Below are 18,167 nucleotides of genomic sequence, written 5' to 3' on the forward strand. Positions count from 1 at the left end.
TCATATGATTCACACTTCCGTTCCGTCTTCCGCCTTCATTGAGAAGTGTTTTCTCCTGATGAATGTTCTACTACTGGGTTTTGTTGAATGCTTTGTAATTGTATTCATATTGTTGTACTGTTTGAAATAATTATTTTATAAAATAACTACTCATTTGTGCTCTAATATCGTTATATGTGAATATAGATTAAAATAATAATGTTGCCCACCTGCTATAGGCTTACTACACTGATAACCCCAATAAGTTGACTCTACTCAATTGAGTAAACACATTCCCACAGCTGATTTGAGTAATGGCATCTCCAAAACTTGTGTAATTTAGTTCATGTAACTTGGTGCTCATTTAGAATGAACTTAACCATTTAAGTTAAGGTAACTTGATGCAATTAGACTTAACTCAGATTTGCTTATAAATGTTGTTGTTTCAACTTAATAATTTTAATTGAATGTACTCAAATTTATGTCATACAATAACACAGCTTAAAGGGATAGTTCGTCCAAAAATGAAAATTCTCTCATCATTTACTCACCCTCATACCATCCCAGATGTGTATGACTTTCTTTCTTTTCTAGAACAAAAATTATGATTTTTAAAAGAATATGTCAATGATCTAGGTCCATACAATGCAAATTAATAAGTGAATGTTTTTTCCTAATGTTTAATGAAGACAACTTGATTTTTTACCAGAAATGACAACATTAGGGTTTACAGTGCACTGAAGCACATCATTCTACATTTATCTGGCATTTCATGTAACTTAGACCTTAGTGAAAACAATGAATAGTTTACAGATCAATCTTACAACATGCATATTTTCTGAGGCATCTTATCTTGCATCTTACAAGACATTATGAGGACAAAGAATGGCTAGTTTGCAAATGCATCTTACATGTTTTCATCTCTTTTTCAGTAGCCTACATATCTGCCTTCTTGTTCAAACGTTTTGGTGCTATTTAAATAATCTATTTAAAGAGAAAGTTATCTCAAACTAAGTTTCCATCATGTCTTATTTATCATTGCATGCAGAGGACACTGTAAACCCTAATGCTCCAAAATAGGGAAGAAAAGTAGGGACCAATTAAATCATACAAATTAGTTCAAATAAATTAACTTCGATGAGTGTTTAGAACTATCACTTTCTTTTGAGTACACCAAAATCTTACACCTTTTACCCTAAATTGCTTAATATTTTGAGTTTAATGAATTTGTCTCTTTAAATTGACGGGAACATAAATTTACCTGAAACTGGGAAGGGGACCTTTATTTCCCAGCAGAGAGAGTAAATGTTAAAATTAAGTGTTATATAGTTTGTCTTTGTGCAAGATGAATGTAAAGGGAGATACTTGTTAGTGTTTAATGTTTTGTTGTGTTGTTTGAAAGAGTTTAGGTAAAGTTTTTGGGGGTTAACATTATGGTGAATAGTGGAGCTTGAGGACAGGTAAAGCATTAGATAATTTTTTCAGGATATTTATATATTTGCTGAGCAATTGCTATGCTAATCAAAAAATGGTTAATACAAGTAGCATGTATTCAGCATGCTAACATCCGTTGTACTAGCTACTTGGGTTCCCTCTACGTGACTACATGACTAAATTGAGCCTACATGGTAATTTTAAGTTCAGCCAAAAAGTTAAATTTAAGTACCATTAAAATGCATATGTTAGCTTATTCAATATTTGAAGTTAAGAAGAAAAAAAAAAATCAACACACGTTAGTACAAAATCAAAATCTGACAGTTCACTTGTAATTTATTAACTTTAAAAATGATGTAACTGATTACCTAAAAAGAAAATTAGTTCTGCAACACAAGCACAATGCACAGCATTTCATTTAAAACATTTTTATTACAAGAATTAAATTAACAGCAATTGGTTTTCAAGGAACAGTGGAATGTTGGTCTTGCAATATTGCTTTTCAACACATACAAATTTCACAATGTCAAGAACTAACATTTTATTGTCACCATAAAAAAACAAAACAACAACAACTGAGAACAAAAATGATTTATCACCCAAAAATTCTAACTGTGGAAATTAAAGTGAATCTAAAGACATTCACATTTTAATATTAACCAACAGCCTTTTCATTTACTTGAACCAGAGAATGTCATAGATTTGACATGCATTTTGTAGATCAGATCTGAACATCACATTTGCACAATGCAAAAAAGATTTTTCAAGCAAGCATAAGAATCCTACAGGCTTGTAGATGTGATGTAAATAGTGAAGAAAAAAACAACCATGCAATATATTATCTCAGAATTTCTAAATTTTAAGAAAGTCATTGCAGAAGAAAAACATTTCTTTTTTTCTGTAAGATTTTTGTAGGAAAGCAAAACAGAGGTAATACAAATGCAACTCAAAATAAGTTAACAGTACAAATGTATGGCAGTTAATGATTATATACTGGAAAGATAACTGAATCGCAGTGCAGTGAGTAGTTGGGAGGGTATGTCCGACTAACTTAAATAAGCACAGCAAACATGTTCTACCATCCTTATTTATACCTAGGTATGAAATGCCAGTACTGATGTTTAAATGGCACTGGACACAGAAGCAATGTGCAGTGATGCATTGTTTTGCAGTTTTTACACAAGACTGTCAGCAGTCATGATAATAATCCTGTATTTGCAGTCCTTTAGGTCAGAAAGAACACTGAAATGCAACCCCATAAACATCTTTACCACTTTTTTTGCTCTAAGACTCCTTTTTGATTCACTGAAACAGCAAACATCAGAATATCTCTAGATAAAACAATTGAGCTCATAAATAAATGGCAGTATAAAGACTTTAAAAGAGAACTCACCAAAGTAAACAATTGAACCATTAATTTAAAAACATAAAACATCATCCCATAATGACAAAACAATTTACCCAAAATCAATTACCAAGGCCTAAAGACTTACTCCTTTCATATAAATAAACACAATCCAATGACAAACCTAAACGTGTGTAGTGTAACTCTTTAAGTCAAATTTTTCCCTATTAAATGCAGTTGTCTAGTACCTGTCAGATTAGAAGTGTTTGAATATAAAACAAACAAATCATAACTTTCTTCAGTGTGCATGAATACTGTACTTTTTATCGCAAGTAACATTCAAGTTAACAACAGACAAAGAACTGATTAAGCTTTCCCTTACTTCAAAACTACACATTTCTTCCTTACAACAATATGGATGTTGCATTGTGTAGATCATTTATTCAACCACTTGGTGGCATCACAAAGCTCTGATAGATACTTAGCTTCTGGAGGTGGTAATGACACAGTGGAAAAGTATCACTAATCATGGATTTTTTTAAATGATTTACTTTTGTATACATAGTTTTAAGAGATTTCCATCTAGCTGAAAACATTTTATTGACCTCTTATTAATCAGGGGCTTGCTAAGCAGAGGTGTGCTGAGAAAGCAAGACATTGATGTTACAGACAGTTATATTATATATGTGATTGGCTGTCTCACATATGTTGTCTCACAGAGTTAACAATGGGGTAAAAGCAGAGGGTCTATGAAAAGACACTTTCACTATCACACACACTTATCCACCCAGATACCTAATCACACACTTACAAATCATCCCTCATCTCTACTTCACAAACAAACTTCTCATCTTTTAAGGCAATAGATTAGTCAAGGCAACTTTCAAAAACAAAAATGCATAGCTAAGGCAGAATCAGTATACTGAAATAAACAGCATACATTTTAAATTCAATTAATTATTATATGTACATCACATAAACAAACATTTAATAAATTGAACATATTTTACAAATAAACCTATACACTGCCCTTTGTAGTTTGTACAGAAAATAATACACAAATACAACATATTTGCCTAAATCTTTATCCAAGGTGATGTAAAGCAGGCCGATAACCTATGGATTATGGACTCTCATTAATGTTTTTGAGAGATCCTCTAAACAGAGTAAATATGATGTGAATTGATATGATGTGCTGTTTAGCTAAATGGGCTAAAGAAGTGTACTGTTATTTTATGACATGGAAGTCTGGTGAAAACGTCATACAGGCATCCATCTTGCTAGTAGATGCACATAAAATTACAACAAAAAGTTTGCACTACTCCATCTTATTTGCTCTAGAGATTCTAGAGCTCTTATTAAAAATGTTTAAAACACCACCCCAATTATACAGTGTACTCTGTATATTAACATTTCTTGATAAAATTGGGAAGTTAAGTTTCTCTTAAACTTAAACAAAACTGAACTAAACCTTAAAAAAAAAAAAAAAAGTTCTCATGGAGATTATTGACCTGTTTTAAAAATGTACCATGATCACATGAACTTGAAGGGCACTGCCTTTGGTAAAACCTTTTATGCCAAGATGATGCTATGAGTCTGTATTTTGGTCAAAGATCTAAAGAATGTAGTTGGTAATGTTCTTAACCACTTAAGGACAATTTTATGTCTCAAGTGAAATGACAGTTAGGATTCCAGCATCCAGCTACATGTTAGCCATAACAGTCAGAGGTGCATTGTCTCTTTGTCATTATAAATGTGCTTTTTTCAACCACTCTTCTCTCTAAATTGACTGTAAAGAGAAGGTTCACAGACATCATCATCCTCCTCCACACCACCATGTTTTACTATATCCAGGCTTCTGTGTCCACGCTGGGTTCTGAAGAGTAGGCACGTTCTCTAGAGCCCATAACTAGGGATCGCGGCTGGGTTTGGATGATGTTGGCAGTTTGAACATGGGGATTGTGGTGGGGTCTGAAGGGGGGAAGAGATAGCAGGAGACTGCGGACAATGATTCCTGAATCTTACAGGAGTAGGGATGCGTGACGTGCTGTTATCAGGTCTGTTGTCGGTACGAGGTCTGATCCGCGGCCGTAGCTTAAGCTTGTAGATGGAGGGTAGCCGCTCTGCCATCTTTTGACCCCTTATGGCTGGGAGGACCACTGCACCATCAGTATTCCCATTGGCCAGTGGTGGAGGAGGAGTACAGGAGCCCTCAGATGGAGGTTCACTTAGACTAAAACACATGGAGGAGCTCTCACTGGAGGAGTCCTGGTAAGAACAGTCATCTGGAGGTGGTGGTGGAGCGGGAAAGGACTCGGGAATTGGCAGGTCAGCATTTAGATCTGCACTGTCGTATGGCAGGTCAGGGTGATCTTCAGTTTTTGGGACATCCCCCTCAACCCCAGCCCAAGTCCCCAGTTCGTGCTGGCTCTCCATTGGCACCTCTGCCAGAGGGAGACTCCCATGGCTTCCATTGAGATCTTTGTGGAGGCACATAGACTGGGACATCTGGAGCCTGGATAGGCCTGGATTTGAGGCCTGCAGGAGCTCACCTCCCTCTGTGGAGCTGGAGATGGCTGGGAGCTTTCGGAGACCGCCACCTCTACCACCCCATCTTTCTCCATCCAGTAGCCCCCCATTGCGAAAGCCTCCGCGAATCTGGCTATGGAGAAGGGTGGGAGGATCCTCGAGAGCATAGGCACGAGGAGATGAAGAGTTAGAGGAAGTATAAGTTGAGTCTGTGATATTAGTGTCACCTGTAGATGTTGGGAGCACCCCTAAACCCTGTTGGGTTACTGGAAGCTGTAGGGACCCTATTTCCCTTGCAGTGGATGCTTTACCCTGCCCAACCCTGGCTTGTTTTGTGTTGGCCAGGAACTCATTCTCAAAGCTGCGATACAGGTCTTCTTCCCTTTGAGGGTCCAGACTTGGCAACAGGTGTAAACTAAAAATACAGCTATCCTCCTGGTTCTCCTGCTGCTGGTGGTGGCTATTTACCCACCCTCTTTTGTCTTTCCCTGTGGATCGTGGATTGTGTGTAGTTCGAGGGGAACGTGGTAGATGGTGATGACTTGATCGTGGAGAAGTATGTGGAGAGCGCCGCCCTGCCTTTGAGACAGGGGGAGGTAATTTTCGACTCCCAGAGGAAGGTGAACGTGGGGCAGGGGGTCGTGGCATAACCATGCCCTTCTTCCCAGGACTTCCAATGGTGGTGCCTTTCACAGGTGAGTTGGAGGCAGACGTCTGTCTTCTTGGCAAGTTTACGCTTATTCTTGAAGTGGCTGTGGGGACATGCTTGGGCCTCAGTTCCTCTCTCCGATCCATGGAGAGAGGCTGAGGGTCTCTGTGGCGAGGAGATGTCCCAGGATTGACCTCACCCAGTTGGCCTCTAGGTGTCTTGCCTTGGCTGAGGGAGCATGGAGCCTGGAGCCTCCGTGGACCTTCAGGGCCCATGGATCTGCCTCTCTCAGGGCGAGAGGTGCGATTTTCTGCTGGCCCTTTGGGTGGGCTAGGTTTCAGGATGGAGGTGGACTGCGGACCACAGCGCTCTCTAGAAGCACTACGGGCGCAGGCCTGAGAGGTTCTCAGAGTTGAAACCTGTGACCCTGCTCCAGGACGCTCGATAACATGCTTCCCCTCCTTACGGTTCACTAGCAGCACCACCTGCTCTCCGTGTGCATGCCGTGTACCCAAAGAGTGGCAACCTCCTCCTGTGCTGCTTCCTCCACCTATAGAGGAAGCTGTAGAGGAGTCACTGTCCCCTGAAAGCCTGCGAGTCTTTGGAAGAAGAGATTCCTTATTTCTGTGAATTAGAAAAAAGAGAGTTTAAGATGGATCTTGGGAGAAATGAGACTATTTAGTCAACATTTTCACAAATATCTCAGACATGGGACTGTGATTCTTTAAATAATATTTTGATCACATGTAAAAATATGCAAAGTGGGTTCTTAAGTTAAATGTTTAAGTTGAATCAAGTTACATTTGTAGATTATTTTTTGTGATAATTCTTGATCGACATAATCTCTATTATGTTATTTAACATATGTGGTCACTATTGACAACACAGGGAATCCATTTGAACTGAAGCATGTTAGAAGGCACATGCAAGAGTGCACCCTCAGCAGTCATTGCTGTGGGATTAATAAACCATCAAAGAGGAAGAGAGAGAGGGATTACCTGTTCTCGGGTATTATCAAACACATGCACACACACACACGCACACACACACACGCACACACACACACACGCCTCGCACACTCTTTATAAAGAGTCTTTTACTAATATTGCAATTCTTGAAAAACCTTACAAAAGGCACAAAAAAAAAACTATACACAACAAATATTCACAATTAATCTTCACTGCAAGAAATTCAAGATACACTTTAGAACTGCGTAATGGTATAAGTGCTACCCTTTATGATTTTACTACAATACACACCAATGGAAATTATTGAAAGAAGGAATGAAGAGAGTGAAATTTCTTTTTAGATGCACATCTTAAATTTTAATGTATATCTTTAATGTAACCTGCATCAACATTCAGCTAACCTATTTCCTCAGTGATAGACCTGAGGGATGAGATTATTTTAATCCAGCATGTCTCACCTGCAGCTCTGGGAGTGCAAGTGTTAAAGTGTGCTGCTCTGATGCTTGGTCTGTATCATTTGTAATCCTAAAGAAACTGAGGCACACTGCCAAAGTAAACCAACAAGCTGTTCATGGCGCAGTAATACAATGGTGTCCCTAGCAAACATGGACGTATAGTATGTCCTGCAATCTGATGGGGATAACAAAACTCCATTTGAAGCTTTTGTTCCAAGTGTGCAATATCACACATGTGGAGGTTCCACTGTTTTAACATTTAGAACAGGGTAATAAAGGGGAAAATATATATATAAATATCTCTTTAGACTGGAATTTAAGAACAACAGAAAAATCATTCTATTTGTCCACGCCCATGTTATCCTTTGCATAATAAAGCAGAGAGAGGCACTTTGCTTGTATTTTTTAATATTTTTGTCAAACACAAGGGGGAGTCATAAACGAGCAGAGGATGGATGTCAGGACAATGTCATCTGGGATTAGTTTCAATCAGCTTGCAGTAATCCATGTGTTCCCTGTATCTGTGTGTTTTTGTGCATGTGCACAGTTGCCTTAAGATCCATCTTAGTGTGAAGGTACAGTGGACTAGCAGAGTGCTATTATTTGTGTTGAGTTATCTGGGTCAGAGTGAGACACCGTGAGGGATCAATATAGACAAAAACAACTGTAAAAACACACATTCATGCATGTGTCACAGACAAACGCTTCACGCTTCAATACTTTCCATACAAAGTCCATACACTAACCATATCCATACATGCATGGGATGTTATAATGTAGAAAGGAAAAAATATTATGTAAAATCTGTAAATGTTTGTTTCAATGGTTTGTAGAAGGTATTTTGCATTGGCTTTTGTTCCAGGAACTCTTCCTCAGCAATAAAATATGTGACCTATTTCTGAAGATGACTAAAATCCATTGTAAAATGTGTATTTATAAAATCTCTGATTTGTTTGATGTATTGCTTACAAGACTTATCATGTTTACCATTCTTACATCTAAAGAAAATTCGTATAAAATTCCTTTAAATACAACTCTTAAATGGTGAGTTTCACATTCATCGTCCAGTAAAGTGCCATTTATTCCAGTGTGACTTTTGGGTACCTTTCTATTGAAGGTACTTTCTAACAGCTGTAAAGAAAGTGCTTACTAACATACACATACACACTCTCTCCAATTTACTGTCACACACCTAAACACACCAACACTGACCTGAGGGGATTAAAGTGGCGTGGCTCTGATCTGTCTTGTGGGTGTCGTGGAAGGAGTGTTGTGGGTCGCCCCGTGTTAGTCTCCGTCTCCACTGGCACAGCTGCATGTTGCGACTTGCCAAGCCGCGAGGGAGAGGAATGGGCCATGGAGCATAATGCAGGATCTAAAGAGCGCCTGTCAGCAGTTTTGTAGTGGGCTATACCCTCATTGTGCCAGTGAGGTCCAGGGCTTGTAGAACGGGAAGATTGAGTGCTGGAACTCTTGCTGTGAGGTCCCTGACCACTTGCTTTAGACTGCTGATACCGGTGAGCTGTTGAGGTCAAAGAATGCATCAGAGAGCACTTTTAAAAATCAAAATGTAGCCAACATGTCAAAAATAAAAAGATGACAAAATTATTCAAAAGTAATATTTGCCTGAACATTATACTGACTTAAATGATAATTTCACAATGTGGTTCCTTACTTTTAGACCTCGTTTACACCTGGTTTTAAGATGGGTTTGGTATGATCCAATCACATATGGTCAGTGCTACATTCAAGTCTAAACAGGGTTTAAAACGTTTTGGATTAGATAACAAAAACACATATGGAGTAAGTGATAAACGCATGTGACCACATCGCATTTGAGGTGTAAATGGTAATCTGTCCTGAATGTGTCCTAGATAGCAGCAAGGCACCATGCCTCACCTGTTAATCAACCACTACACTACAACAAAAGTTTTAAACTTTGCCGCTTATGAGCTGCTTTCAAAGTACAAAAATAAATAAATATCGTCTGATCAGAAAATTGTAAAACTTGAAGCACAAGGATGGACGGAGCTCAGTGTGTCTGATTCAGACTCCATTTGATATTAGGGGTCTGATATCAACATGCAGTGACACAGACAAGAAGCATGAACATCTGAAGCTCCTTCAGCACTGGTACTCAGCTAAAATAACAGAGAGTTCTGCTTGAAATGTTGCGTTTGTGCTTATGTAACGGGAGCTAGCTGGTACGTGATAGCTGTGTGGTTTGTGTAAACCTCCCTCCCCTGGCCTCAAGAGATGCACTAGTGCTTGATGCTAGAGGCTGTAGCCTTTTGCCTTTTCGTTAGTGTGCCCGCCTCCCATCCCGGAGACACCAGTTCGACTCCCCTACGGAGTGGGTCGAGCAGGACTGGTTACACTTGGATTCAATTTCAGATGCATCTGGTAGAAACAGCAAGCCACTTTTGATCACACATTCCTTGTAGATTCTGACTTTTTTGCAGTTTATTATCATGTTTACACAATGACATAGTGATTTATGTATGTCATATGTCATGAAATCAAAGAGCCTTCCCTCAAAATCGAAACAAAAGGGGTCACTGGAGACACGTTTGTTTGACCAGGTGTAAACAGCAATGGGTTTCATCTGACCACATATATTAGGATCACCTGAGATGCATCTTAATACCAGATGTAAACGGGGTCATACAAGGAGGCTGTTATGTGTCTGTCAATCGTTATACCTAAAAAAATAAAAAGAACTGAAATTAAACTAACCCTTAGTAAGCACAAAACTCTAGAAACAAAAACTAGTATAACTTGAACGCACAATACTGTGAACAAAAAAAGTGAGAAACATGTGGAGTATTGTTTAAAAAATTCCAAGGGGTCCCAAGCTCAAAAACAGGAAATGAGACACACAAGAAGTGAGCTCACCAAACGCGGCACAGCGACAGGGATCATGTTTGTCAAGGTAATGCTCAAGTGTGTCCCAACCTCCACCTACACGCACCATCACATGAGTCCGTAACACCTATAGAGAGAGAGAGAGAGAGAGAGAGAGAAGAACACCTTTCACAAATATTTACTTGCACATAACCACAGTAAACCTCTCTTCTGATCAACAAATATATAGCTTTGTGCCACATTCATGAAGGCTTACACACACACTAAAATCACCCAAACTGTTATAAACCTTGATCTCAAATGGTTAAAGAATGCAGGCAGGAGAGTTTTTCTTTCCTTAATGGAAAAGTACAAAATAGAGTGGAGTGTAGGAAAAGTCTGATAGTCTATATTTATCTATATTAGTCTTTATATTTTTTTGTTTAATGCTCTGACATAAAAAAGATAGTACAACTTTCAATACAGCATTTGTATTTGTTATTCAGTAAAATGCCACATGAAATATAAATTCATACTATTACTTTCTTAATGCATGTTTCTGATCTTACAGAATGATGCATTTGTGCACATTATTCCAAAAATGCACATTCCGCATACGCATACAGTACATATATTATTTTTTATTTAATTGTTTTGTAATGAACTTTCTCTTTCTCTGCAACTACTTTTCTGCTGACATCACGTAGGCCGCATGGGCTATTGGATAATGTTATCCAAAAGACAAATACCTTTTTAAGCATTATTTTAGCAAACTTGCATTCAAGTCTGGCACAATCCAATCAATATCAATTAGTTCCGCTGTACATTTACTCTGAAGTTTGTCACGTTGCGAACAGAGTTTCATGCTGAGTTTAAACTGATCAATTCATTACACACATACACAGCCATGAAACAAGGTTTAACGTGTATTTAAAACAGGTGGGACAGCATGTCAGTTTGTTGTTTATTACTGGAAGAAATCAACCCCCATGTCCAATACTGTTACATAACAGAGCTGCTCACCAAAAACCCCTCCATCCACCTCACTGCTGCCTTCATAGCCTTAAATATCATGACAGCACACTATGACAGAGCTGGATAGAGAACAAAATGAAATCATGCACCAACCACCCTCTCTGCTGGTATTCAGAGAGAGCAGAAAGGATGAAAATTAGCATAGAAACACCCCTCCTTTGAACCCCTTTCCTTAAGTTATTCACCGTTGAACACAGAATCAGGCAGAATAAGAGGATGCCATTGATTTCTTTGTCAAACCTGAGTCAGGAAAAGTCTTTCAGTCTCTCTTTGTTGTTGATTATGTACTTCGAATCTGATGCAATGGATACCTTCACAGTCTAGGCATTGCTAAACTCCCTCTCCTGCACATGCATATGAGTGTTTGAGTGACTTACACAAAGTTTCATTTTGACAAGGATGGAACCACAAACTTAAACATACAACTAAACCTTAAACTGAACTGTATGTATTATTTTTGTGATGTGATTATAAAATATCTTTGCAAATGTAACTGTGGGTATATCCAGGCTTGGTTTGTTATTATCTCCTAAGGAAACAATTGAGTAGCTGCTGAAAAAACAAACATTAAACTGGTTAACTGGTTTAAGCTCCAAGTTTGTTTAAGCTACTGTTAAGTTGGTCAAGATGGTCTCCCAGCCTGACAAACTGAAAAGTGCCCAAAACCCCTCTAAAACCAGCAAAAAAGACCAGCATTAAGGGCAGTTCACATGGAACGTGTATTTGTTTCCATGTGCATTTTTTTAAAACGTTTTATAGTTTTTCTATATAAACATGTTAGACGGATATCTTTGACTGTTGCACCAAAGCGTCCTTGTTGTTTTTTCAGCTTCTTGTGCATGAGTGTAACGGCAGCCAGCTGGTACATGAGTGTACACCTCACTCCCCTAGCCTCAAGAGGCGCACTAGCAACTGATGCAAGGTTGTAGCCTTTAGCCTCCTCGTTAGCATGCCTGCCTCCCATGCCGGATACGCCAATTCAAATCCCGCTCGGATTGGGTTGAGCAGGACTGGTGCCATGATTTGGATGGAAGAGAGGTTTAAGGGCGTGAGTGTAACAGTAGCCAGCTAGTACATGCTTTGCAGTGTGTAAGCCTCGAGAGGCCCACTAGCGACTGGCGCAAGAGGCTTTAACCTTTAGCCTCCTCGTTAGCGCGCCCGTCTCTCTGAGTGGGTCGAGCATGACCGGTTACAGGAGCGCCACATTTTTTAGATGCCTTATCAGGATACAGAAGAACGTCAACTTTTAAAAATGCACCCTGAAACACCTGTGTTCTGTACCATGCATTGTCCTGCATCTAGTGTAAAACAAGTTTGGTTTGAACTGCCCCTTAGGCTGGTTTAAGTATTACTGATTTTTCAGTAGGGTTTCCTCTTCTTTAGCCAATTGAAAGCTCTCCTCATTTTCTCTTTAAAAAGCCCTTGGGATTCAGCCCATGAGTCACCATGGCAACAGGCGGGAAACATACTGACACCATAACTATAATAAACAGTAAGCTAATGTCTCTTGAGCCAATGTCTCTAACTCCAGGGGTTTAAGCATGTTGTTGTAGTTCACAAACATCCAAATGATGGCACAAAAGTGCTTTGAGCCTCTGAATGAGATGCCCACCAAGAAGATCAGCCTCAAGGTCATATTTTTTCCCTTTCCTTTTCATTTCCCTTCTTCATAGTATTTTAACACAGCTGAGCTTGGCATGTAAATAGCCCCTGCTTCACCCCACACTGTGCTGCTAGTGTCAATTGTGCTGGTGAAAGATGATGGCATGATGGGTCTATATATATAATCACTGACACAGTAAATAAAAGGGCTCAAACTAACAGCACTAGCTATGTGTTACACATCAGACCACAAAAGTACACACACATACACATACCACAGTGGAGAAAACTGAGAGATAATCAAGACAGATGGAGACAGGGAGAGAGAGGGGATAAAAGGTTGCAGTTACATTATCCATGCGGAGGAGAATCAGACTAAATCGAGTTTAATTGCTTCCAGCCTGCTGAAACGGAGGGAAATAAAATTACTTCTCCAGCTAAAAAAACTCAACAACATATTAAAACATGTACAGATGCATGTATAAAGTGCATGTAAACACATACACCCACCCATACACACACACACACGCACACTAATCCAGAGAGCAAGGTAGAGGAAAGGAAATTGCATAAGTGTCTATTTATATGTGCAGTAGAGTTGGGTGTGGGAGCTTTTTGATGCACTCAGACAACAGACCAAGTCTTGAATAGGTCAGCCTGGAAACTGCGTGAACACTTTCAAAACCTAAAATGACTTAAAATAGAGTGTGGCATGTGTCCAGTGATGGAGGTGTAGACACTTGTCCGGATCCCCGAAGCTCCACAGGTCGCCCCCGATCGGGCAGGGGTGTATTAGACCAGATGTATTAGTAAAAGAGGATACACGTCAAGCTTTGGTGGATACAGGTTGTTCTCAAACCTCGATCCACCAACGCATGGTGCAAGACGGGGCATTGTATAAAAATAAACGGGTGAGGGTGAGGTGTGTGCATGGTGATATTCACAAGTATCCAGTGCTTACCATTGAGATACGATTCAGGGTGAAAAGGCATAGAGTTGAGACTGCGGTTAATTCCCGCCTCACCCATCCACTAATTCTGGGAACTAATTGGTCCGGCTTTAAAAATCTATTGGGTGTAATGTGTGTGGATGCAAAGTAGTGCAGGGGGACTATGACGTGCAACGCTATGGCTGGAGAGGCGTGCCAGGGCCGCCAACGTTGGCTCTGTATCAGGATGAGTTCCCCAAGCATTTGACCAAGTGAAAGTAATTGATGGTCAACAGCTCCAATCTAATGTTGCGCTCACATACCCATACTTTTTTATTATCAAGGAGTGGTTGTATTGAGTGACGCAGGACACTCAAACCAAAGAAAATGCAACACAGCTCTAGGTACCAAAGAGAAATAGAGAAACACTCGTCCAGACAGCTCACTATAACCCAATGGCTGGCCATTTAGGTGACGAAAAGACTTTGAACCGTTTAATGTCCCATTTCTTTTGGTCGGGCATTCGCAGATGGAGTGCTGCGTGCCATGAATGTCAGTTGGTGAATCCACCAGCCACCCCAAAAGCACCATTGCACCCTCTGCTGTTGATCGAGGTCCCCTTCGAGAGAATTGGCAATGGACCTCAGGCCATTAGAGCTGACTGCAGGCAGCCATCGCTTTGTATTAGTTCTGGTGGATTATGCAATACGATATCCGGAAGCAGCACCACTGCGCATCATCTCAGCACGTAGTGTTGTGGAGGCACTTTTCAGAATTATCTCCTGAGTGGGGATTCCAAAGGAAATCCTCACTGATCAAGGCACAAATTCATGCCACGTACACTTCGCGAACTATATAAATTATTAGGCATTAAAACGATTCGCACCAGTGTTTATCACCCGCAAACCGACCGGTTGGTCGAACGATTTAATAAGACCTTAAAAAACATGATTCGTAAGTTCTTACACAAATATGCTAAGAATTGGGATAAGTGGCTCGAATCCCTGTTGTTTGCAATACAAGAGGTCCCGCAAGCCTCCATGGGTTTTTCCCCAATTGAGCTACTGTATGGGAGCCAGCCACGCGGTGTGATTGATGTCATACGGGAAGCTTGGGAGGAAGGACCTTCGAATAGTAAAAACCAAATTCAATACATTCTTGACCTTAGAGCAAAACTCCACACTTTGGTGCAGGTAACACAGGAATTTGCTCCAAGCGCAAGAACATCAGTGCCGACTGTACGACAGGGGCACTCGACTATGAGAGATAGTAATTTTTACTACAATAAAATTTTTATAATTTGTATTGTATTGCTGCCCACCTCGAGCTCCAAATTACTCGCCAAGTGGCAAGAAATCAAGATTATGAGGTTAGGTGAACGGATAGGAGAGGGGCACGTCAAATCTACCACCTCAATCTCCTCAAACCATGGAGGGAGGCGGTGTCTGTAGCCTTTGTGACGGTAGTTCTGGAGAGGACGGAGCTCGGGCCGTAGGTATCTCCCAAATCAGGTTCATTCACCCCGGTCCCTTGTGAAAACCACCTCTCACTGTCGCAGCTTATAGATATTGCCAGGTTGCAAATTAAATTTGCGGATGTGTTTTCACCCCTACCCAGTTGCACGAACTTCATAGAGCACCATATCGAGACCACCCCGGGGGTGATGGTGCATAGCCGCCCCTTCATCTTCCTGAACACAAGAAAAAGATTGTTCAGGAAGAATTAGAGGCAATGCTCGAAATGGGCATAATACATGAGTTGCACAGCGATTGGGCCAGCCCGGTAATTCTGATACCGAAGAGCAACGGCTCGGTCTGGTTCTGTGCTGACTACCGGAAAGTGAATGCAGTGTCCAAATTTGACACTTATCCAATGCCACAAATTGGAGAATTACTCGATCGGTTGGGCGCGGCTCAATTTTCAACTCCAATATCCGAGAAAAGACCACTTTTTCCACACCGTTTGGATTACATCAATTGATGACGCTTCCGTTCGGTTTGTTCGGAGCCCCGGCAACATTTCACAGCCGCATGGACAAGATCCTCAGACCGCACATGGCATATGCCGCCACATATCTAGACGACATTATCATTTATAATAATGATTGGCGGCGACATATGCAACACTTGAGTCAAGACAAACTTTATTTATAGAGCACATTTAAAAACAACAGAAGTTGACCAAAAGTGCTTTACATATCAAACAAACAAAATATATAAAAACAGACTGATTTAAAGTTAAATATATGACATAATAAAATAAATAAATGAGGAATATCCTGAGAGCACTGAGACAGGCGGGACACACGGGCCAACCCGAAGAAGTGTGCAATTGGGTGGGTGGAAGTTAGGTAATTGGGGTTCCACTTGGGTCACGGACAGGTGCGTCCACAGGCTAACAAAACCGCAGTGATCGCAGCCTGTCCAGCACCCAAGACCAAAAAGGAGGTAAGGCAGTTTTTGGGGCTGGCTGGCTACTACCGAAGGTTTGTGCCTAGTTAATCTAAAGTCACCAGCCCGCTGAATGACCTTACTAAAATGGGGGCTCCCGATCCGGTCCAGTGGACAGAGTCATGCCAACTGGCTTTCCCTAAGGTAAAGTCTGGACTGTGTGGGGACTGCTTTTACATGCACTTGATTTCTCTCTCCCCTTTATTTTGCAGACTCATGCATCTGACAGGGGGCTGGGCACGGTGCGCTCGCAGGAGGTAGGAGGGGAGGGACGGCCAGTGATATTTATAAGTCGCAAGCTCTCCTTCAGGGAGACAAATTACAGTACCATTGAAAAGGATTGTCTTGTGATTAAGTGGGCTGACACGACAGTGGGCTGCGATTAAGTGGGCTATTCTTACCCTCCGCTACTACCTGCTGGGGTAGGCAGGCCGGATGTTGCCCCAACCTGAGTCAGTGGTGGGGGTATGTGGCATGGTCATGTGTCAATCTGCGGGAGAGGGAGAGCGGTAATGCTCATCGCCTGGGTCATAATAATCTCTAACACCTGTCTCTCATTATAGTGATGGTAGAGGGAGATCTAAAAGGCACACCAGAGCATCAGAGGGGGGAGAGAGTGACCAGCGAGTCCAAGCCTGAGAGAGCAATTATTATTGATGGTTACTGTCAAGTGTGGACAATTTAATTGTTAAAAGATCTGACCTTAAACCAGCTTCATTGTCTCCTGACTCCTCCACTGCCCACGAACTAAGTTTATTTACATAGAGCTATAATTATTATTGTCTGGCCTCCATTCTATTCATGTTAAAATTTAAATACTAGTACACAGAGGCACAGAATCAAACAGTAAATAGCAGAATTGATGGTTTCCCTTGGCTTTGTACTAAAACTTTGTTATAGAAGAAAGTTAAAGAAATCTATGAGTAGGGGCCTGGGTAGCTCAGCGAGTGTTGATGCTGACTACCACCCCTGGAGTCACAAGTTCAAATCTAGGGCATGATAAGTGACTCCAGCCAGGTCTCCTAAGCAACCAAATTCGCCCGGTTGCTAGAGAAGGTAGAGTCACATAGTGTAACCTCCTCGTGGTTGCTATAACGTGGTTCTCACTCTCTGTGGGGCACATGGTGAGATGTGCATGGATGCCACGGAGCATAGCGTGGGCCTCTACACGCGCTACGTCTCTGAGGTAATACGCTCAACAAGCCATGTGATAAGATGCGGGGATTGACGGTCTCAGACACGAAGACAACTGAGATCTGTCCTCCACCACCCACTCCAGGCAAGTCACAACGCCACCATCAGGACTTAGAGCGCATTGGGAATTGGGCATTCCAAATTGGGGAGAAAAGGGGAGAAAAACAAAAGAAATCTATAAGTGTGTTGAAGAAAGCAAGAAAGAGAAAGATGTCTCCATGATTTGACAGAACAGACATGTCACTGGCTATTGGTGAGAGTGTTATGATTAAACTGGAAGGCATACCCTGATGAAGATCAGTGCACTGGAGTCTCCCACTTTGTACTTCCCTTCTGAGACTTTGGTCATGGGGAACTGTGATGGACAGGAGCACTGGCCCAGAATCTCCCTTACCTACAAAAAAATATGGATACTTATTAAACACATCCCATTCATATGCTGATAATCATATTTAGAACTCATAAAAAAGGGTAAAACTTAACAATAGGCTCCATTCATTAACATTAATTAATGCATTAGATTTCATGAACAAACAATGAAAATATAATTTTTACAGCATTTAATAATCTAAGTTAATAAATAAAAATTTTCATTCTAAATTTATGTTAGTTCATAGTGCATTTCCTAGAGTTAACAAATACAACTTTAAATAAAAAAAATGGTTTAGTATGTTGAAATTAACATTAACTAAGATTAATAAATGCTGTAAAAGTTGTGAAAAAAAACTAAAGTTGTTAACTAATGTTAAAGGGAT

General features: G+C 40.6%; 1 protein-coding gene across 1 annotated transcript in view; it reads right to left on the reverse strand.

Annotated features, from left to right (window-relative positions):
* Positions 1–1,878: 1,878 nt before the first annotated feature.
* The window catches only part of LOC127634578 (GAS2-like protein 1), a 41,996-nt gene continuing 25,707 nt past the window's right edge, over positions 1,879–18,167 (reverse strand). Inside the window, exons 2-5 of the mRNA XM_052114195.1 lie at positions 17,699–17,806; positions 10,255–10,351; positions 8,572–8,881; positions 1,879–6,560 (exon numbers count right to left, since the gene is read on the reverse strand). Coding sequence (XP_051970155.1) covers positions 4,655–6,560; positions 8,572–8,881; positions 10,255–10,351; positions 17,699–17,806 — 2,421 coding nt within the window. The 3' untranslated portion in view covers positions 1,879–4,654. The remainder of the gene's footprint in view (positions 6,561–8,571; positions 8,882–10,254; positions 10,352–17,698; positions 17,807–18,167) is intronic.

Source organism: Xyrauchen texanus, chromosome 4, assembly GCF_025860055.1.
Source record: "Xyrauchen texanus isolate HMW12.3.18 chromosome 4, RBS_HiC_50CHRs, whole genome shotgun sequence".
NCBI lineage: Eukaryota > Metazoa > Chordata > Actinopteri > Cypriniformes > Catostomidae > Xyrauchen > Xyrauchen texanus.